Source organism: Streptopelia decaocto, assembly GCF_964273445.1.
Source record: "Streptopelia decaocto genome assembly, chromosome: 2".
NCBI lineage: Eukaryota > Metazoa > Chordata > Aves > Columbiformes > Columbidae > Streptopelia > Streptopelia decaocto.
In genome coordinates this window covers 28,452,667-28,475,322 of record NC_138655.1, presented here as the reverse complement: position 1 = coordinate 28,475,322, position 22,656 = coordinate 28,452,667, and the positions used below count along the sequence as shown (strand labels likewise).

Here is a 22,656-nt window from a genome sequence, read left to right as displayed (position 1 = left end):
TGAGCAGGGGAGAGATCACTGCCAAAGGTTATCATCATATTACTGTAATTGGGTCCTTTACCTTTCTGCTTCAGTCCAATTTTTACTTTAGCTTCATGATTTGATTTTGCCCTCTGATTGCTGTGAGCAGCAGTGTTTTTTTTAATAAACCTGTGGATTCACAAATAATGTTTTATCAAAACTTTCATGGCAAACTGGCACCTATTACATGTGTTCTTCCTGCTTGCAAGTAGCTGATTGGTTGCTTTTTCATTAAAAAAAAAAAAATTAATATTTTTCTTCCTAGTGACAGACAAATATACTTACTACCTTTTTCTCCACATTTAATAATTTGAGCTTTTAGTTAGAATTCTGGAATAGTGAGGAATAAGGAAAATGTATCTTTCATAAATATAGCTAAATTTTATAGAACTGAGATCTGAGCTTAGTGTAGGTTATTTTGATACTCTTCAAATTCATTATGCTGTCATAGTAATGCACTTTAAGTTTGATCTTAAGTATTAATATCATAGTGTTTGCAGTTCTTATTTAAAAATTTCCCCTTGCAGCACAGAAACTTATTTAATTACTACCAAGAAATCCACTAAATTTGAGAAAGTGAATTACGTTCAAATACTCCTAATAACAAAACCAAATACTTTAAAATCTGTATATATTTTTTTAAAATGTATTTTATGTGCAGGAATGTGACTCCACAGACTACGCTGGAATTTAGAGTGTGGAGCCATCACACTTTAAAAGCAGATGCTTTATTAGGAAGAGCCACTGTAGACTTGAGACAAGCTTTGGAAATACACAATAGAAAATGTAAGTTATCATGAAGGATATTTTGAGTGAAATAGAATTATTATTACTAATCTATATATCAAACTGGCAACCAGACTACTAACTATATATGTAATTACAACTGACTTACAGTTGCTGTCTTTACTCGTCTGTTCTAGACATGTCTGTGCTATTGAGAGCAATTTAAATGGAACAATGGGATATCATAATTTTGAAACAAACATTAAAGTATGAGTTATGACAAATTAAGTAAAAGGGAAAGTGATTTAATACAATGCTTTGTGGCAAAATAATAACTAATTTGCTAGAAGATCTGTTTTATACTTGGTATAAAAAAGTCTAAACTTTCAGAAAAGCCGTTCATGTAATTTTTCATGTTCTTCTGTGGAATCACTAGTAGAAAGGCTGGATTTTTTTCCCATCATAATTTAGCTGCCCAGAGAGCAGTAGGAACCACTGGTTAGTGAAACAATTGGGAACTTCTTTTTAGTACATTAGTGATTGTTGTGTTCTATGTAACTGTTATTTTCATTGTCTTTAACAGAATTAAAAAGAGGTCTTCTGTATCTAATTTGCCTTTTAATTTTTTTTTTCATTAGTACAAGAAAATGGTGAATCCACACTTTAAATTCCACTCCAGAGTGGCAGTAGAATTCCAGCTAAACCAATCTTTAACATTTCTCACAAGTTAGATAAACTAAAGAGCTCTGTTTAGGGAGGTGGGGGGAGGAGAGCTTTAAAAAAGCTTCATTTTTCTGGTACTTACAGAAAATTGAAACAGAATCCAAATTTGAGTGCAGTTTTTTCAATGAAATTATAAAGATTCTGCCTAAGATTCCATAGTAAAACCAAAAAATTGCTTCTTTTTTAAATAAGAAAAAGCAGTATCAGAAGAAACTGAGTTTTAATAATGATAGCCAAAAAATAGTTAATATTTTAACTATTCCTAACAAAATAGTAAATATTTTATTAGTCTCGATCCAGGCGATGTAGGATCCAACAAGTTAGCAAATTCTTTCAGGAAATAGTTGGCTGTGAGTTAGCTGTACGTTGCACCAAAAGCAGTTTATGTGCAGTGTTTCTGATTTGGGCAAGTCAGCAGTTTGACACATGCCTGTTATCCAATAATTCAGTGTTAGAATAATCTGATTGGAATCCTTCAGTCATTCAGTTATTGAACACTTCTGTAAAATACAGCACTTGAAAGGCACTTTACTGAAGAAAATGTAAAGATGAAGTCCTCTAAATGCAGAAATTTCAGAATTAGTGCTGTTACTTTCTCCTGCTAAATACCACCAGTATTTGATTGCTGCCCATACCCCTCCCAGTTTTCTTGCCAGCTCAGCTGGAGTACAGCCACCTGCTGATCTGGTTTGGAAAGATAACCTCTTAATATAGCAGAAGCTAAACCAATCCCTCTTTGCAGAAATGATGAATTATAAATAAGTTAGTTTAACAGCTTGGTGATAGGGTTGTTTCTTCTTTGTCTTCTTTCAGGTAGTACCGTTTTTCAAAATGCAGATTGCTAAATCAATAATTCTGTAGACTGGGCAGCTTTGTGCTTGCTATGGCGATTTAAAGTACTTTGAAATCTGTGGTAATATAGCAGTGGGTGTCTGCTAGTAACTGCTGCCCAACTACACTGTTGAACCTGCTCTTTAAAGTTACAGCTTGGGAATATCTGGCAATAGCTTGTGGTAGCCTTCCCTGTTTCCATGTTTATTGTTCATTTATATTTGTTGAGAATGAAAAAAATTAAGGAAATGCTAGTTTAATACACAGAAGTGCACAGTGAGCTTTAACTTTAGCTTGGAATGCTGCCATATGGAGTGAAATATGGTGGTATATCTTGAAAAAGTAATCCTTCACTCTGAGACCACAAACATGAAAAGGCCGTAACCATTTTAACCTGATCAATGTGAAGTCATAGCTGACTGGGTTTGGATTTATAACAGGTAGCTTTAACTGCTGTACTAGTAACAGTTGATTTAGAGAGAATTACACAGCATTCACAGTGTGTTTTACCTCTGGATTATATATGTGTCTCTACACGTGTGCATCGCTTATCAGTCATATTGAAATATTTTACTGCACCATGTACATATTTTTTTTTATACCACAATTATCTTGAAGTTTCTTTTGGTGAAAATAGTTTTTGATTTAAGTTTTGGTTGCTTGAGGTATCATCTGTTATTGCTTAATCCTTGGAGTTGGGATCAATGAAAATGCTAGTAAGGATTTACTAAAAATAATTTTAAATGAGGAAGTTTTCTATGCAGTCTTTGCCTTTTTTTCTTCCTCAAAGTGTTGTTCTTTTCAGTGGTCTCTTAGAATTAGTTTTGGAAGATGATAGGAGGAAGTAACATAAGCTCTGGTTGTAGAATGACGTTCCCCGTGACTTGCTATATTTGGATGTGTAGTTCAGAAGTTGACTTTAAGACTTCTCGTGTTATGTAAGTAGTGCATAATTTCAAAACGGCTTAGTGGAAACAGCAAACCTGGGAAATCATTCAGAACAAAGTGCTGAAACCACATGGATCTTATAGCATACCTATAGAACATAGGTTTTTCTGTGTTGATTTGAACCATCTGAACCTTTTTAACACTCAGTTTTGTACAACTGAATATGTGTCACATTTTCGTGCTGAAAGTCTCTTTTAATGTTGTTTAGAATTTAATGTTTCCTTTATCCCTTCTCTTCTTCTCTCCTCCTACCCACCCCAACTCCATTTTTAGTGGAGAAGGTGAAAGAACAGTTGAAACTCTCTTTGGAAAACAAGAGTGGCATGGTGCAAACAGGTGAACTCACAGTTGTGCTAGATGGTTTGGTTGTTGAACAAGAATCTCTTACAAATCTCAGTTCACCAGCAACCAGTAAGTTAAAATAATTAAATCAGATGGTAATACTTTGATTAAGATTTCAAACAGATATAATAGACTATTTCTGTTGAATTTGTTTCTTACTGTTCAGTAGAAGTTCAGCAAAATGGCGAGGCTGTGCATGAAAGCAGAGATGCTTCAGCAAGAAGTACATCCAGGTTTGAATTTATTTTTGTGTTTTAAACTGTATGAAGCATATATCAAATTTATCAGTTGAAATGCTTGGGTTATTTGCGTTTTAATTTTTTTGAAGGATTTTAATAGAATAGATTTTAACTGTCAAGCCCTAAATTATGTTACCACAGGTTAAAGAAACATTGCTTGTATGATAGTTATGTAATTTAGCTTGACAAGAGTGAATTATCTTCTTGCTCTGCTGATAGAGTCTACTCTCCACTACTTTATCATTGCCTCTTGGATGTTTAGCCCTCTGAACATAAAACTTAAACTGATTGGAAGTCTACTGAACGCTGCAGCAGAGATGAGGGGAACAGTGGTTAAGTGTGGTTTTGTGTATTTATTCCAATAATTTTCTTCTTCTAAGTACCATTTCTACTCATGTCTACCTGTTTGTTGCAACATACCCTCTGAATGGAAGGAAGAATTAGAAAAAGCCTAAATTACTTCCCCCTCACCCAGTTCCTTTTTAAGGTGGTGATCAGGAAGTTGTTTAAGAGACTTGTACTGAGTTTAGGAAGTAGTACTCAGAACAGAGGCAAAGGGTTTGCTTGCTTCAACCTGAAGAGGCAAGAAGAAGGCTTTGGGATCAATTTAGAGCTTCATTCTTGGCTTCTCTACACCAGCTCAAGGACTGCCTGCAGAGAGCTAGGTTTAGGTTGTTTGCACTCTCACCAGTCAAATAGGTCAGCATTCAGATCAGTTGAATGTTACTGGCCTGCTCATTTACCCTACAGTGAAACCCTTTCCGTTTAAGTTCTTGACACATCATGGACTGAAAAAAATAGAGTTGCTATGCAATTGAGTGTCAGGAACACATTTGTCCTTGTATGCTCTACTTGATTCTTTTTTTGAATATGTGGAGGTTTGTCTCTGTTCCCCCATGGTTGCCCAGTATGATGGAGTGAGGGTAAAGAGTTACGTCTTATTTTTCTTTAGAAACGTTTGTGACTGTTGAAAGTGATTTGGAACACATCTGCATACCATTTTGAAACTGTAGTAACAATAACTTATTTTCATTCAAGTATTGTTGCTGGAGGTGTGGCTTTTACTGGGATCTTGCTCTTGATGTTGGTATTTTGATTACAGGAGTTTTCCATACAATTATCCAGAAGCTTTGATTTACAGTTTTAAAATTAAGAGATGAAGAAAAGTTTTAAGGTAGCTTATGTGCATGTCATTAGGAAGCAAATAATGTTTGTAGTCTAGAGTTGAAAAGGGATAGAACTTTATTTCCGTTTATACTACTTCTTTGGAGTTGGGTAAGGTAGCATGGAAATGCTGCTTCTTCCTTTCATATTGTTCAAAGTTGGACTTCTAACAATTCTCACATTTTTTGTCATCTGTTTAACTTGTTTTTAATTTTTAGCCTCTACTTCTTAAGAAAATGGAGAGTTAGCAATGAATGTAATTTTCACAATACTTGTCTCTGGTGGATGGCTTTAAGCATTTTGGGGTAGATTTAAGTGAAAACAGCTTAACTGAACAAGACCATTCACAAGCCCTTACACTAGATTTATTTCCATGTGGCCTTATAAACACAGAGTCTGTGTATATCTGTCCTTGTAATGTCCCATCCTGCCTATGTGCAGAGAAGCTCATCTTATTTTCCTTTTACTGAAGGAGAGTTTTGTTACTTTCATATGTTATAGTTAGAGTAATTTTTGGAGAAATGACAAACAGTACCAATTGTTCCACTTTCTTAATGAGAGAAAAAATGTTTTATTGCTCATAGCTGCTTTACAGAAGGTTCCTAAGGCAGTTTTGGAAGATGTGCCAGGTGTATCAGTCTGCCCAACTCAATTCTAATATGTCATTAGAAGTAAAAGATGGAGTGGAAATGGAAAATCTTCTCTGTTTTAAGTATCTGAGATCCTCAAAACCAAAATTTTAGTTTTGTCCCTTAATTGGTTTTGTTTTGCACTTGGCTGTTACTTAGGCTACAAACATGGTGTTATAAGTTGTTGTGAATTTACTTCCGTTTCTTTATTTGTTTCTTTAGTGTGATTTAGTGTAGGGTTTGGTTTAGTTGCATAACTGTTTAACATGTTGTTTGTAGTAAGCTAAAATGATCTCTTATTTTTACCAAGATCTGCTTGTGACATTTCTAATGGGATAGACAATCAAGTACCTTCCAACTCCGTAGTGCAGAATACTTTCTGTATAGAAGCTGTTAATGGAGACAGCACACCATCTCCTACTCATGTTGCAGCCAGACCCAAAAATACACCAGTACCAAAACCACTTGCAGCTCAGCCTGTCAACAGCACTGGTAAGAATGGGAGAGTTATGAGAACATGTTCCATAAGACTTTTTTATCTGGTTGAAATGTATCTGAAGTTGAGCCACTTTTCTATACAGTTTTGGTTGGATTTCAAAAATACTGAAAGGATTTTTCTGGGCTTGAATTTATAATCTTGTATGTCTACTTCTGTGAATTTTTCTGGAGTAGATCTATTCTTAAATGTACTAACTTTTGCACTTTCCCATCAGTTCTATGATGAAGAAAGATGTAAAGCATGCAACACTTCCATTTCTGTGTCCCAGACAACTAAACTGTACTACTGATTGTCTGGAAGAAAAATCAGATTTTTTTCACAATTGATTTGACTGACTATAGTTAAAGTTTCTTTTGCCGTTAGATAAACCCAATTTTTAGCGCTATCAAGGAGCTGTTGTGCTCTGGGTTGAGATGTGTTCCAGACTCTCCTTGCCTTCAATTTTTCCAAAAAAGGTATGCCGTTTTAAGACAAGTATTGGCAAATACTAAATTTAATTTTCCTCTTAAACATAAAAACTTTGATTATGACTACAAGTAAGATTAAGTACAGCAAAACAAATGAAAAGTATTTTTTAATTTTTGTTCTTCTGGCAAAACTTTTCATATAATAATGACTGTGCTTTCTAAGCACTTTCTGCCTTTTCACAGCTGAGATTACAGTGATAGCAAAGGAAAAAGCCTTAAATAGAAATAGGCAAGCTGCTAATAAACAGTAGAACAGAGACTGTCAAACTTTCTGTAATAGAGTGGGAAGTGTGGGTATGGTGGGAAGATAGCAGAAACAATAATGAACTTGAAAAGATAATAATTAAATTAGGCCTTCTCTGAAGCTTTTGTGTGTGCAAATAACTTAAATTTCATTCCCCTCTCTTTTCAGTTGAAGTCCAGAGGGCATATATATTATTTAGGCATTGCTCCCTTTTTCTTCCATAGCAGAGAGATCTATTTGAAATCTGTATTAGGGTAGGGTAATTGCAAAAATAATTGATTTGTTCAAGTAGTAATATTGATGAAATCTTCACTGAGTTTGCACTGAGGCACTCATATAACAGTTTTCCACTACTGTTCCAGTTGGAGACTTTTTTAAGGTAAGGCATAAAACAAGTCTCCAGCATTTGTTGATGACAAACTTTTTTCCCCCTCCACTGTTGTGCTTAGCAGGATTGTCATTTCATGTGATGTTGCCAGAATTGCTGGTTTAGATCTAATTGGTGAGGTAATCGGCTGATGTAATGTTTTATAGATCTGTTTTGGAGATCAGCTTACTAAAAGAGCTGATGATTTGTCAGTTATTTTGCTTCTAATTTTGTTATGTAATCCTATTCACTCTTTCATGTGGATGAATTAAAGGTTTTTTTCAATGAAAGCTGAAATTTCACTTGACTTTTTTTCCTGTTTAAATAAAATCGTTGCTAGTTAAAGCAAAAGTTTGAAGAAACTCTATCAGATTGTCTGTAGATATATTTTTAAATTCATGCTTTACATTTGCTTGCAATTGTAGAAAGTCTTGTCATGTCTTAATATAGATAACCTGTCTAATGTGAACTGGAAATAGTGATATATTACCCTGGAATAGTTGTGTTTCAAAAGCAATAACTTTACAGATTTTACAAATGCTACTGCCAGTAAAATCATGCTTATCATTATGCATATCAAGAAAATATTTATGACCCTGTGGTAATTCCTTAAAGAAACTGACTTGCTAATTTAAATAAATTGCTGATGACTGTTCTATTGTTTGTAATTCTTTGACTTGCTTTTCTGACCATCTGAAAAAGCAAGAAATTCCTGACATTATATATATATTGCAAGTAGTAAGTAGAATCTAGCTATTTTTTATTTGTAAAAGCATTATACAGAATTAAATGAACTCTTCAAAATGGTGGAACAGGATTTTATAGGTACTGGTCTAGGGTTAAATTTTGCAAATCTGTATCAATAAGGTTATACGCGTAGAGCTATTGTACTGGCCTCAGTCCTTAGAATTGTAGGCTGATAGTGTGCAGTTAAAGAGAACATTACTTGTTCTACAAGTCTACACTGTGTATTATATTTAGTCTTGTAGAAAAATAGTTCCAACTCTAGCAGAGGTACAAACTGATGAGTTTGAATAAAATTGTCACTGTTTTGTGTTGATTAGTAGTGGTGCAGAAAATGAAAGCTGTGAATGATGTTTGTTATGCTGTGTTTAGTAGGGCCTTGGCTTTTAGTGGGGGTCCTACTGCCTGTCGTTCTTGATTTCGCTAAGGCCAGATGTTGTTGTCCTGAGATACCGTTCTGTTAAGCTTTGCAGGTGATTGGTATTGATGTATTGTTGACCAAGTGGGCTTCAGAGTAATAAAGCCTTCTTAGCCCCTTTTTCCTGCTAAGTCCATGCCTGCTTTAAACCTTCAATGAAATTAAGATTGCTTGAGTTGGACAACATTTGTATTGTTCTTTAAAAGACAGAAATGGATTTGATTCTTCTAGAATAATTTACTTCAGTTATTGAACTACATAGATTATGTTAGCCAAATACTAATTTTTATATTTTAATCCTGCTTTGGGAGGGAGATTTTTTTCCAAGTCACACACAGGTGTTTTTTGCTTCATTGTAGAGTTCTGTACCTCAGCTCTGAAAGGGTAAAAAAAAAATAATCAATCACCTGTGTGAACTACCTCTTAGTTTTCCATATTTCATGGAGTTATTTATCTCTTAATATTTTTCTTTCCTGTCATACTAATCAAGATTCTTTTTTGAAGTTGATAGAAGTTCAGAGTTTCAAAGCAAATAAAGCAGTACTGTTTTCTAGTAAGCAGTCGGGTACCTTTTGCTAATCTCAAGATTAAGGTATAACATTAAGTTGACCAAGATATGCGGAAACTAAGAAATTACCTTAGCAGGGAAGTATGGAGAATGCCAGGGAAGTATAGAGAATGCTTTGCAGACTGTAGGTTTTAATTACAGATTTAACTGAGGCAGGTACATTGAGACATTTTGTTATGTTAGACAAAAATGCTGCTTATAACATATAGGTGCGACTTAAACATATTCCTTCCATGTAGTTTACTCTAAAAGTTGGTCATTTGAAAAGTAAATCTCATCAGATTCTGATACACAAATGTTCTTACTTCCCATTTCTCAGTTAATGGCGAGTCGTCTGCCTCTGCACCAGAAACTGGTAATTCTTCTGTCTCTGAGCCTCCAACAGGTTCAGTTGAAGCTCCCTCATCTTCAGATTGCATTAACACTACAGAACCTCAGTCAACAACAGAAGCAACTTGTTGTTCTGAAAGCCACACTTCTGCATTACCTGGTGTGTCTGCTGAACTAGAACCTACAGTTGCAACAGACTGTGTGCAACCCAATGCTAGAAACAGTACAGCAGCAGATGCAGCAAAACCAAGGGAATCCTCCTCCACCTCAAGTGCATCTGCAGAACCTGTGAGACAGCAGCCTGGTAGTGCCACTACAGAACCTTTGCCACCAGGGTATGTGGGCTTGAATTTAATGCTAAAATTATGTTTCATCTGAACGTGTATATAAAGAAACAGAAATGTAATTCTATACTGGGGTTGCCAAATGCAGGTCAGTTGCCTGAGATGGGGTTATTTGATCTAAAATGTGGTTTGTGCTGCTGCTATAACTGATTTGCTGACATGGTATTGTGATCTGAATAGACAAACTCTTGGTCATTATGGACATGACGACTTTTCATTTGATATATTCAAACTTATTTGGGTCATAATTTTTTACTCCTTTGGTTCTTAAACTGTGAGAATGTAGTAGAGACTAAATACAGAGAACTAAAAATTAATAAAATAGTCTAGAAATACTTGTAGGTGTTTGCAGTGACCAGTAATGTTATAGATTAGAAAAAAAATACAGATTTTAAGTGTATCTCTGTGCTCAGAATAGCTAGAAACTTTTGATTCTTGTAGACTATTAGAAACCTCTTCTGTAGTTCTAAAGCTTAAATGCAAAATTAAAGATGTGCTTAAACATTAAATGAAAATTTAGTACATGCTCAAATATCTATATTGATCTTAACATTAGGTGAAAGTATGTCTTCAGTAACTACCTGGGAACACTGATATTTCCTTAATATTCTAAATTTTTAGCATTTTCTGAACATAGAAATAATTTCTTAACTCAAAGTGTATGTACCTTGTGTCATTGTAGCTGATCTTTCAGAGGTCCTGTCTTTTACCTGCTCCCTCTGAAGGAGGTTCAGTAAATTATTGGTGACACTTGAGTTTCTGCAGTTGAATAAACATGAAAACAAGCATCTAAACAGATAGAAATATTGTATATATGTTGTTGGGAAAGAGTTACTTCGTTTTTAATTTCAGATGCTTTGACAATGGAAGCTCTTTATAGGTGGGAATTCCTGTGGTCATTCCTGCTGTACACACACGTTTGCTTTTTAAATTAATTACAGGCTTTCCCATTGAGGACAAGGTCATGAATTCCAGGCATAGTGCACACTGTGGCCAAATGCATTTCTTCATTGTTCCTCCCTGATCACATTTCTGTGGTGTTTTTTTTTGTGGTTCGCTGCCGCCCACCACCCCTAAATCTAATTGCATGTTCATTATGTTTAGCCCTGGTAATTCTGTACCATGCTGCTGCACCTCTGTATCTCCCAGTATCCTTAGCATTTAACGTCTTGAACTGCAGAAGGCATTTAGTAGGAGTTTTATAGATACTCTGTAATAGTAAGGAATTGCACATCAAATCCTGTGAGTAGCAGGCAAGGTGTTCTGCCTCTGTTTTTAGGAGCAAATAATTATGTATATAAGAGAAACGAACATATCTCTAATGCAAGCAAGGACTTCAACTTTTTGTCTGGTTGCTTTTATTGCATTATGGCAGTTCACAGCAGTATGAAATTTAAGTTGTTTATAAAGTTTGGTCACAGAATCACGGAATGTTAGGGGTTGGAAGGGACCTTGGAAGATCATCTAGTCCAATCCCCCCCACCGGCGCAGGAACACTTAGGTGAGGTTACACAGGAATGTGCCCAGGTGGGTTTTGAATGTCTCCAGAGAAGGAGACTCCACAACCTCCCTATGCAGCCTGTTCCAGTGTTGTGTCATCCTCACTGTGAAGAAGTTTCTTCTCATATTTAAGTGAAACCTCGTGTGTTCCAGTTTGCACCCATTGCCCCTTGTCTTATAATTGATTGTCACCGAGAAGAGCCTGTCTTCATCCTCGTGACACTCACCCTTTACATATTTATAAACATTAATGAGGTCACCCCTCCGTCTCCTCTTCTCCAAGCTAGAGAGACCCAGTTCCCTCAGCCTTTCCTCATAAGCGAGATGCTCCACTCCCCTAATCATCTTTGTTGCCCTGCGCTGGACTCTCTCCGGCAGTTCCCTGTCCTTCTGGAACTGAGAGGCGCAGAACTGGACACAATATTCCAGGTGTGGTCTCACCAGGGCAGAATAGAGGGGAAGGAGAACCTCTCTTGACCTACTAACCACCCTGCTTCTAACCCAACCCAGGATGCTATTGGCCTTCCTGGCCACACAGTGCTGGCTCATGGTCATCCTGCTGTCCACCAGGACCCCCATGTCCCTTTCTCCTACACTGCTCTCTAATAGGTCATTCCCCAATTTATACTGGAACCTGGGGCTGTTCCTACCCAGATGCAAGACTCTACACTTTCCCTTGTTATATTTCATTAAATTTTTCCCCACCCAACTCTCCAGCCTGTCCAGGTCTCGCTGGATGGCAGCACAGCCTTCTGGCGTGTCAGCCACTCCTCCCAGCTTGGTGTCATCAGCAGACTTGCTGACAGTGCACTCTATTCGCTTATCCAAGTAACTGATGAATATATGGAATAGTACTGGTCCCAGTACTGACCCCTGAGGGACTCCACTAGATACAGGACTCCAACTGGACTCTGCCTCATTGACCACAACTCTCTGGCTTCTTTCCTTCAGTCACTTTGCAGTCCACCTCACTACCCAATTGTCCAGACCACACTTCCTCAGTTTAGCTGTGAGGATGCTGTGGGAGACTGTGTCAAATGCTTTACCGAAATAAAGATAGACCACATCCACTGCTTTGCCATCATCTGTCCACCTTGTTATGTCCTCATAAAAGGCTATGCGGTTGGTGAAGCATTCCTTCCCCTTGGTGAAGCCATTTTGACTGCCCCCAATGATCCTTTTATCCTTTGGCCGTCTCTCCATGTTCAATGTAAGTCTGCTTTGCAACTAAAACTGAAGAAGTAATCCCCAGGGATATCAGAGGATTTACCAGGGTAGGAAACAGAAATGGGAAAACCATCTGATGGCACACATCTCAGGTTCACTCTCAAAGATCCTGTTGTTTGTTGGATATAGGGAACAGTGCTTCAAAATGTAAACTCCCTCTTGTTTTTGAGAGACGCATTTACTTAGAAGTGCAAAGGATGCATCTCTAAGCACTTTTTGAATGAGGTTATTTTAGCATCCAGGCATTGAGCAGATAATTATTTGTCTTTGCTGTCAGATTACTTAGATAGAATTTGAAAACGGTTGTGAATATTGATGTGTGCTCATTTTATGTACAAAGTTCTTTAAATAAGTCTTTATGGTGACATCAGTTCAAGTATGAAGTAACTGATATGTATTTTAGTGTGAGTTTTCTTTGATATTTTAGAATGAGTTTTGCATCATAGTCTTTTCATTCAATACAAAGGTACTTCTTTGGCTTATTGGGAAATAAGTCCTAGGAAGTATTTTCTCTTTAATTTATGTGAAAGTCTTTCTGTCTTGAAGGTGGGAGCAAAGAAAGGATCCTCATGGTAGAACCTATTATGTTGATCACAACACACGAACAACAACATGGGAAAGACCACAGCCCTTACCTCCTGGGTAATGTAGATGTTTTTGATTTAAATATGATAAAGGTACTACGGTTTTGCTTATTTGTTTGGTGCAGAAAAAATACTAGCTTTTTAAAACAGCTTATCAGACCTGTTTTATACATTACATATTAATAAGTTCTAGCTTTCAGTTAATTTAGAATTATATCAATTGCAGCTATTTTATAGTAATGTTGGTACTGTATATTTTGCTTGTTCTGATCATTTGTTCAAATAGAGCAACTACATTACTTTTTTCTTCCTTTAAAACTTAAGCATTAAATAATGCACATTTGACTACCTTTATTTAGGTGGCACTGCTAGGTTTAGGGCACTGGTTCCAAACCTCATTTTTCCAGGCAGTGTTTTCTGTGAAGCCTGCCAACATTGCTTATGGTCACAGACATGTACAGAGTTAAAAATGAGGTGACAGAGAGCTGAGGATGCAATTGCTTGAAGTCTGTCTTTGCTCAATGTTATTGTCCTTTTATCAATAGATTTGGGGAATACTTTTGTGCACTTTAGAAATGAAAATCATTCCTGTGACTCCAGTACTGAATTCAAGTACTGTCTAGGAATTTATCATGAAAAGAAAATTAGTTATGTAATATTACTGAAAAAATTAGCTCTTAACTTTGTGTTTCTTGAAAGCTGGGAAAGAAGAGTTGATGATCGTGGAAGAGTTTACTATGTGGACCACAACACGAGAACAACAACCTGGCAGCGGCCAACAATGGAATCTGTCAGGAACTTTGAGCAGTGGCAGTCTCAACGGAATCAACTGCAGGGAGCTATGCAACAGTTTAACCAACGATACCTCTATTCGGTAACTTTTACATAAAATTTAGAAATTAGTAGAGTGGTATATGTGTACTTTTTGTTCTTTAACTTTTTCTAAAGTGATTTTGTAACTATTAAACCACATGCATTATGAGACATTTGGCATCAGTAATTCAGATTCTGATTCTATTGAAAATGTGAACAAAAATTGTCCTTAGGGGCAAAAAGTACTTCCTTCTGAGTCTGTTCCCTAACTTGAGCCTTGTATACGGCATGATACTGAAGACTTTTAATGACAGTAGTAAGAGGTAAAACTAAAGCAGTCCATTAACTGAAAAGGAAAATATTATGAGTAGCTTCGAAGAGGATGTTTCTTGAGACACATTTTTCCGTCCATGACTGCATAAATAGGATAGTTGGTTTTTCAGAGTTAAGAATGACGGTGCCTGCATGTCACTGTCACTCTAAACAGTCAATGTTAAGAATAGTGCTTGGTCTCTTAAAAAAAGGTCCAGTCCCAGAGACTTCATAAGTGATATGTAGCAAATCTGGAGTGTTCTAAGGAAGAAACCATTCAAGTACAAGTCTAAAACAGCGTCATTGGATTAGGACTTTGTGCATCCACAGACCTAACTTTGCTTTGAATTTGATGGACTTTATTTAGGTACCCCACTGAAGTAAAGGATGCTGCAGTATTCTTACGTTTAACAGTTCTCAGCCTCTCATTGTCTTAATTAGACATTGTATTTCATCACTAGCAATAGCAGAAACACACATTTTACACTGACTTTTCTTAACTGCTGGAGCTTTGCATCGAAGTCAGTTTATCTTATGGAATTAGAGTAAGATAGAATGGTTGAGGTTGGAAGGAACCTCTGGAGGTTGTCTGGTCCAATCCCCTGCTCAAGAAGGACCACCTAGAGCAGGCTGCCCAGGACCTTGTCCAGATGGCTTTTCAATATGTCTGAGGATGGAGACTCCACAGTCTCCCTGAGCAACCTGTGCCAGAGCTTGGTCACCCTGACAGTGAAAAAGTGCTTCCTGATGTTCAGAGGGAACCTCCTGTGTTCCAGTGTGTGCCCATTGCCTCTGGTCCTGTCACTGGACACCACTGGAAAGAGCCTGGCTTGGGGACAAGTGAATTAATACTTTTAATGAGTAAGATAATGTTTCAGTTACATTGAACAGTAAAAACTAAGCTATCTGAAGGAAGAAAAATGGATAGGATATGGTTATTTTAGTTCCTTTTAATTTTACCTGAGTTCATATGTTGTACTTCTTTTGGTATTGAATCTGGCTCATCCCATGCCACTGCCTAGTGTTTCAGTGTGTTCTGTTAAATATACATTAGCCAGTAGCCACACACAAATGCTTAGACCCTGTAAGAAGACCAGTTATTTGGCAGACAGCATTTCAGTTGTGCATTATTTTTTATATATTCACCACACAGAAGTCTTTGGTTACAGGGTCATTGTGACTGTGCAGTTTGCAAAAGCAGAAAAGAATTAACTGCTTTTGCTGCTGAGGTAATAATTTTCTGCTCACATCTAGTAGCTGGTGGCTGAACAAAGAGGCAGCTTGGTTTTAAGTGTAACTATTGGCATTTTCTTCTGATCTTGCTATATTTCTGTTTCACAGGAAAAATATTGTAGCTTTTCTGCCTGAATTTTCTGTTGTAAACTCTTAAGTGGATTTGAGATTTTTGGATTGCATATCCTATATAAAGCAGTATTAGTAGCAAGGTGATCCTTAAGATACTGTCTAGAAAATGTTGATTGGTTTCCGTAAAACAAAATTCCATTCTGCACAAAAACCCCCAAACCAAACAAACCATTTTAGTGTCAAAAAAATTTTTTTTGGGGGGGATGCTTTTAGTTATAAATCATAGTATGGATCCTGCAATTTGGGGGATTTCTGCCTTTTACATTTTATTTTTCCCATGTTTTGTATTCTTGGGGGAGCTACTGTGGGACTTCTGCAAGGTTGCAGTATGTTATGAGCTTAGTATGGTTTTACATAATAATTTAATCTGGGTTTTTTTTTGCTTTTTGCTTTTACTGTATGTTGGTATAACTTCAACCATCCACATTTTTAATGAATGCAGCTGCTTTTGCAAAGAATGACAAAGTCTGAAAATAGCCAAACAGCCAGGGAAGATATCATGTATTGAGGAAGCAAAAAACCCTGTGTTGGCAGTAATCACTGTGCTTGGAAATGTTTATTATGATAAAGCATGTTCTTAAGCAAGAACATTGTGCTTATCTGCTTATACGTGCTTCTGCAAAACTCCTATGAACTGTACATGTTGAAGACCGCTGACTCTCAAGTTTGCTATAGGAAGGAAAAGGGAGGGTGCGCTGGTTTTGAAACAGTGGAGGCAAGAGCACAAATCATATCTTCTTATAACACAATCTATGTTTCTTCACAAAAACAGACTAAAAATGGCTTTTTTTTTTTTTTTTTTCCAGAGTGGATAGTGTTCAGAACTAGTGGTAATCTTAAAACATTGAGGAAAAAAATAATAATATTTGGCCTAACTGAATGTTCTCTTGTTTTTAAATAGGCTTCAATGTTGTCAGCAGAAAATGATCCACTTGGGCCTTTACCACCAGGTTGGGGTAAGCTAATTAACTGTTGATTTCAGGAAGTGACAGTTACAGAAATGTGGAATGCAATTACTGTACAGTGTTTTTTCTCTTTTTTTCCCCCTAGAAAGGAGAGTGGATTCAAATGATAGGGTGTATTTTGTAAATCATAACACAAAAACAACACAGTGGGAAGACCCTCGAACTCAAGGGTAGGTGTGTATATTGACCGTGCAGTTAAAAAGATAATTCTCATATGTCGTGATATGGGGGGGGAAAAAAGCGCTGTCTGTGATTTCTTCTACAGTTTACAAAATGAAGACCCTCTTCCAGAGGGCTGGGAAATCCGTTATACCAGAGAAGGTGTCAGATACTTTGTTGACCATAATACAAGAACCACCACCTTCAATGATCCTCGTACTGGGAAATCTTCCGTGTAAGTGAGAAAATGTTTTTTAGCATTTTAATTTGTTTTAGTTTAATGATCCAGTCTTTTCATAGTAGGAAACAATCTATACTTTTAGCTGGAATCAAGCATTAAGTTATGAACAGATTGTTGTCTTGTAAATTTAATCTATTTTTAAGCTTTAGTTGTCAGTTTATCTATGACATTGTTTGCTGTGTTGCTCTAAGGTTCAGTAGTTTTTATACACTTTTCAAATACCAAGACTGCAATTGTTTTATAAATAGAGTGGGGAAGTGAGGTGAACATGAGTATTGAACTAGTGTAACTAATAGTTAAATTTTTAAAGAAACAGCAAATGATTGTAATGAGTATTGCTTATAGTTATACACCTTCTAGCAACATCAATGTCTAAACAAAGTACTTCTAAACAGTTTTCAACAATTTTACATGCAAAACTTTTTAAAAATTATTTAATCAGAAGTATTGACCCAAACTATGGTGTCAGTTGTAAGGTCTTTTATGTAGGGTAGGGTTTACTTCTGCTGATATGTTGATGCCTTTTAATTCAAAGAGCCTATAGAGTATTGTGCTAGAAATTCCTTCATAGTTCCACAAACAGCTGAATTTATGAAGCCTAATTTGGCAGTAGCTGTCTTTCAGTGAAGGCAATAAATTAGAAGTCTCTTTAGTTGGCTTGCAATTTTTACAAGAATGATAGAAGTCCTCTAGACTTTCTTTTGAATTTGGTAAGCTGACTAGCATCTTAACCCCCAAAAATGGGGCGGAGCAGAAAGGAATACTGTCTAACCAAACCATCTATTGCATTTTGTTTCTGGTCATATCTTACAATAACAGTTTTTGTATATTTTTGAAATCTGCATGCTGTTGTTCAGCATTAAAAGTACTGTTTGGTGTCTGTATGGTTAATGTATCTCAAATATATTTCCTTACAGAAATAAAGGGCCACAGATTGCTTATGAGCGTAGCTTTAGATGGAAACTTGCTCATTTCCGTTACTTGTGTCAGGTACTGATTAAGTAATTATTTACTTTTTGAAATTGTTTGAATTTACATTTATGTGTGCTGCCTTTTAACATTATTGCCTTACGATTACAGTCCAATGCGCTGCCAAGTCATGTGAAAATCAATGTATCAAGACAGACTTTGTTTGAAGATTCCTTCCAGCAAGTAAGCCTACAAAGATTGTTGTGTTTGTTTATCAAAATAAAGCATAAGAGCAAAAATGGTCATGGCCAGTTCAGACTAATGGTCCTTTAGACACAGTCATCTTCCTCTGTTATTAACCAAAGGGGCATTCTTAGGGGAGACTGTAAGAACAGAAGTAATATATATAATACTTCTACCAAATGATCTTTCAGCTCCCACCTGTTTGCAATTTAAATGCTTTTTGAGCTTGATGTGATTTCTGGGTATTTAATAATCCTCAAGGGACTTCTGTCAGCTTGACTATGCTTTTCTTCTGAACTTTTTGCATCTGCAGCATCCTGTGGTAAAGAGTTCCATAGCTTAACCACATTGCATACCATATTAACTTAACCACATTGGATTTGCTTTCCTAATCCTTGTGTGTGGTTATATACATTACAAAATGTTGTTTTCTCTGATTAAAACTGGTGTCCTGCTTGTCCTTCAAATGTTAAACCTGTGTAATTGAAACTTACAGTTCTTGGGCTGTTACCGTCTGCAGCCGTTGTATGTTCCTTCCTTCTTTCTTTTAACAATCAAAATTCTTGTCACTGTCACCACATAAAAGACCTCTTGGCAGAGATTCTCTATAGGTAAAAAATACATTATTAATGAAAGTATATTACACTTATTTTGGATTGGAATAAATGACTTTTAGGTGATTTGCCTAAAACCAAAAATCTGTAACATGTCAAATGAAATGCCTTTTTGCCCATTTTCCTTTAATGATACAGAATTACTTAAGATGTGTATAAGAACAGGGCGACCATATAGTGATACACTGTCCAGATGTGGTCTCCCTCTTGGTAGCAGTATGCTGCTCAAGGATTTTAAGTCCAAAGTGGTATTTTTGTGTGCAATCATTGACTGCATAATCTGTGAGTTAGTCTAATTCCTTGTCAAATCTGTGTAAACTTGACATATATGGCATTTCTGTATCAATTAAATCTGAATAAAAAAGAACAGTTGTGTTGACAATGTATATTTTATAGCTTATTACAATTTTGGATTTTTTTCATAGATTATGGCATTAAAACCCTATGATTTGAGGAGAAGATTATATGTTATATTCAGAGGAGAAGAAGGATTGGATTATGGTGGCTTGGCAAGGTAAAAGAAATAAATTATTTTAAATAGTTTTTATTTTTTATAGCACACTAACCTTGATTTCTAATGTCATTCTATTGGCAAAAAAGCTGGTTGCTTTTGCAGTCTGACCCTGGTTACCTTTTTAGCTCCCCTTAATGCATTAAAGAGGTGGAACTGGCAGCACTGGCTATTGTTATAGAGTGTAACCTTGCATTAGTGTAACTGTGGTCTCAGTTGGTCAGTTCTTTGACAAAGATTGATGTTTAAATTGGTATTTCTTTATGTCTGTTAATTGCTCTAGACTGAGTTATTTCAGAAACTTTCTGTCAGAAAGTTCTACTTTCCTGAAAGCGGAGACTGTGGAAAAATAAAGTGGTTTGCTTATTTGGGAGACAACAAGCAAACACCAGACTGGGGCTGATATGAACAGAAAGGACCTAAACAAGAGGAGAGTAGCACAGGCAAGAAGCGACAGCAAACAAACAGACTAAGTAGGCTGTGCAGGAATGCGAAACAGCTGGACTACAAGAATCTAGAATCTGAGGTGGAACTCAGAGGCAAAAATCTGGTAACAGGAAAACCATAAACAAAGCGTGTTTTCTCTGTTGACCAAATAGAAGACAACCTCTGACTACTGCTGCCAGTGACTTGACTGAAATGTTACTAGTAGGATGAAAATTTCAGTACTACTGCAGCTCCAAGGTATTAGAAGTAGTCATAGGTAGTAGAATTATTCTTTTTGCCTTTTTTAAAATGTAAAATAGTTCTCTTTTGATTTTGTTCTGGTTCTGTGTATCTTGCTGTATTAAAATGAAGTTAGTAAAAATGTGTAGGATTTGTAAGGAAGGAAGCTTGCCTCTGAATGTTGGGCTTCTTTAGATATGTGGGTGGTTGTGCTTCTGGATTACAGTATCTGAAAGCCTTTTGGGGGATGACTTCAGAGAGGAAACCAGTTTTTGCTTTGCCTGGGTTTTGTTTGCTTGGTGTCCATATCACGATGGCCGTAGGCAATGGGATGAGGACCAGGAGAGTTCAAAGTAATCTGTTTCAGAGAAACAAAGTATTCCAAAGAAGTGATGTTAGAATAATTGAGCTGAAGTGTTAGTCACAGAAAATAGCAGAATAAATAAATAATATATATTTTTTAAAAGTAGAATAATTTCATAGTTTTAGGAATAAGTCTTACTCAAGATTTTGTATGTTACGGTGAGAAGCAGCAAAGATCTCATTTTAACCTGAGCTGAGAATTCATTGAGAACACGGAATAAATATTTGATTACTGACTTGATAATGTAATACTGCATTGATACAAATAAAGCTGATGCACCTGATCTATGACGTCTCTCTCAGCCAGCTAAACTCAGTGTTCTCTCCAGATTTTTACCTTGTGTTTAGCAGAACCCATCTGACACTGTGTCGTGTTGCTAGTTCTAGCTGTTGACATGAAAAATTCATTGCTTTTGCAAACTTGTTGTTGATGACTGATATCTTCAATTCCTCCCTTTTTATCTGGCTTTGATCTGATTCAAGTGGCTATTAAATTTGATGCAGGGTTAAAATAATTGTCTCAGTATAAAACTTGCATAGAATGCTGTAAAGTATTCTCATACTTACTAAAGATACACAGAACCTCTTAGGGCAGGAGTAGTTACATTTATACAGTCCTAAAATTACATTTGGCCCTTCGAAGTCAACCACGAGGCTGATGTGGCCCCCAGAAACAATGAGTCTGACACCCTTGCATTAGGGTTATTGTCTCCTGGCTGCATTTCTCTGTTTGCTGTTTGTACTTGGCCTTTGGGTTGGAAGCGAGTTGTAGTGAATCATTATCCATGACTTGAGTTTCTTAGCACGGTTAAGAGAAACATGCCAGCAAGTATCTAATTTCTGTTTCCTGATGTCAGGTAAACATAGGGATAGAAGAGATGCCTCTTAAATGTGACAGCTGAAAGGTGACAAGGATGGAATTCAGTCCCTGCAGTTATTATAGGATAGACTTTTAGCTTTTTTAATAGTTTTTCACTAAGCTTGGTTGTTTAGTTCCAAGCACTCAGGCCCTGAAACAAAAAGCTCCTGAGTCTATATGACTGCCTCTGAGGTCTCTGATTATATGCAAATTCTGTAAAGCAAAAAATATTCTAAAAATCGGCTGTTCTAACACTGAAATACCAGATTCTATTATTATTTCAGGTTCAACTGCATTGGAAACTGTGAAAGTGGTGAATAGCATGTATTAGTTAAACCTCAACAAAAAGTTTCCACATTGTTGTGTCCCATGGGCTTAATTTGTTAAACCACACTACCTCAGTGTGTGCTCTGCTGACAGATTGGGAAAGCAAATATGTTATGCTGCATTTTTTTTTTGTTCTGTGTTACGTAAGGTTGTTTATAATAAACACTGTCCATGAAATAGTCTGTATTTTTTTTGAATAAAGATTTGAGTCTTACACAGTAAAGCAGGCGTGAGGAGGATAAATACTGTATAGTGGTTGAGGCAAGGACTGTAGGCAAGAATGCTACTAACATGCAGCTAAAACCTGTGCTATGAGTGTGTGTTCAAGGTCACAATCTTAACAATAGTTTCTAAACTTTGGAAACCATGACTTTCTAACATTGTTTATAATTATGATTTTTTGTATTTAAGAAGTATATAATGCCATATATTATTCTGTGATTCTAATACAACACTGTTTATATTATTCTTCTAAGTTTGCTTATATTTTGACCATTTTGCTAGCTACCTAAGGGAATGGTGATAAACATCTGTATTTGATGTTTTTTTTGTGTATACATGTGTTTTTTCCTTAGAGAATGGTTTTTCTTGCTTTCCCATGAAGTACTGAACCCTATGTACTGCCTATTTGAATATGCTGGCAAGAGCAACTATTGCCTGCAGATAAATCCAGCATCAACAATCAATCCTGACCATCTTTCATATTTCTGTTTCATTGGGCGCTTTATTGCCATGGTAGGTTAGATTTTTAAGGTTTTATTGTTTGCTGTAGCTATACATTTATTCCTGAACAGTGTTTGTTTTTACAGTTATTAAAGGTTATATTAATATCTTAGAAATGGAAGATTAAGCCACGTAAGGTTATTGAGCCAAAATATTCCTTGAGAATTAACTCTCTTACGTATGTTTCCTGGGATAGTGATAAAAGTTAATGATATTCAAGATAATATTTTATTTTTATCAATTGGATGTGTGTGCTTCTGCAAACCACTGTTTGATGAGTGTCTGAATACTGATGCTCTGAAAAATGTGACTAGTATTTTGTGAAGAAGGCTTCTCAGTTAGATGTGGTATACCTTACTGTATTAGAAAAAAAAAAAAAGAGTTTGAAATATTTTGCAGACACTATGAGCCTTAACTGAAACATACGTACATGGACACAAAGGTTGGATAGTGAGGAGAGCAGGAACTGGCAGGGAACTGATTATCCGCCACCAGGGTTCTCTTACACTAAAAGCTGCCGAGGCGTGTGGGATCATTTCCTCTTCTGGGATCACTGAGTCAGTTTTCTATAGTGGACTCCTGCTCTGTCGCATCTTGTTCCTCCCATGTAGTGATACAGTCATCTTTCCACATAATCATTGTGGTGTCTGTGGGTAGCCCTCAGCAGCATC

At 36.4% G+C, this 22,656-nt stretch overlaps 1 protein-coding gene across 2 annotated transcripts in view; it reads left to right on the top strand.

The window, feature by feature from the left end:
- WWP1 (WW domain containing E3 ubiquitin protein ligase 1) overlaps positions 1-22,656 on the top strand; it is a 58,082-nt gene that overhangs the window by 26,531 nt on the left and 8,895 nt on the right. The window contains exons 4-17 of one of the 2 annotated variants that reach the window (XM_082045004.1): positions 683-807; positions 3,523-3,660; positions 3,761-3,824; positions 5,934-6,115; positions 9,250-9,595; positions 12,878-12,973; positions 13,615-13,789; positions 16,307-16,361; positions 16,456-16,540; positions 16,636-16,764; positions 17,688-17,760; positions 17,851-17,922; positions 18,962-19,050; positions 21,838-21,997. In XM_082045004.1, the coding sequence (XP_081901130.1) occupies positions 683-807; positions 3,523-3,660; positions 3,761-3,824; positions 5,934-6,115; positions 9,250-9,595; positions 12,878-12,973; positions 13,615-13,789; positions 16,307-16,361; positions 16,456-16,540; positions 16,636-16,764; positions 17,688-17,760; positions 17,851-17,922; positions 18,962-19,050; positions 21,838-21,997 (1,789 nt within the window). Of the gene's footprint in view, positions 1-682; positions 808-3,522; positions 3,661-3,757; positions 3,825-5,933; positions 6,116-9,249; positions 9,596-12,877; positions 12,974-13,614; positions 13,790-16,306; positions 16,362-16,455; positions 16,541-16,635; positions 16,765-17,687; positions 17,761-17,850; positions 17,923-18,961; positions 19,051-21,837; positions 21,998-22,656 lie in introns of both variants that reach the window. The other variant, XM_082045003.1, reaches the window with a different exon arrangement.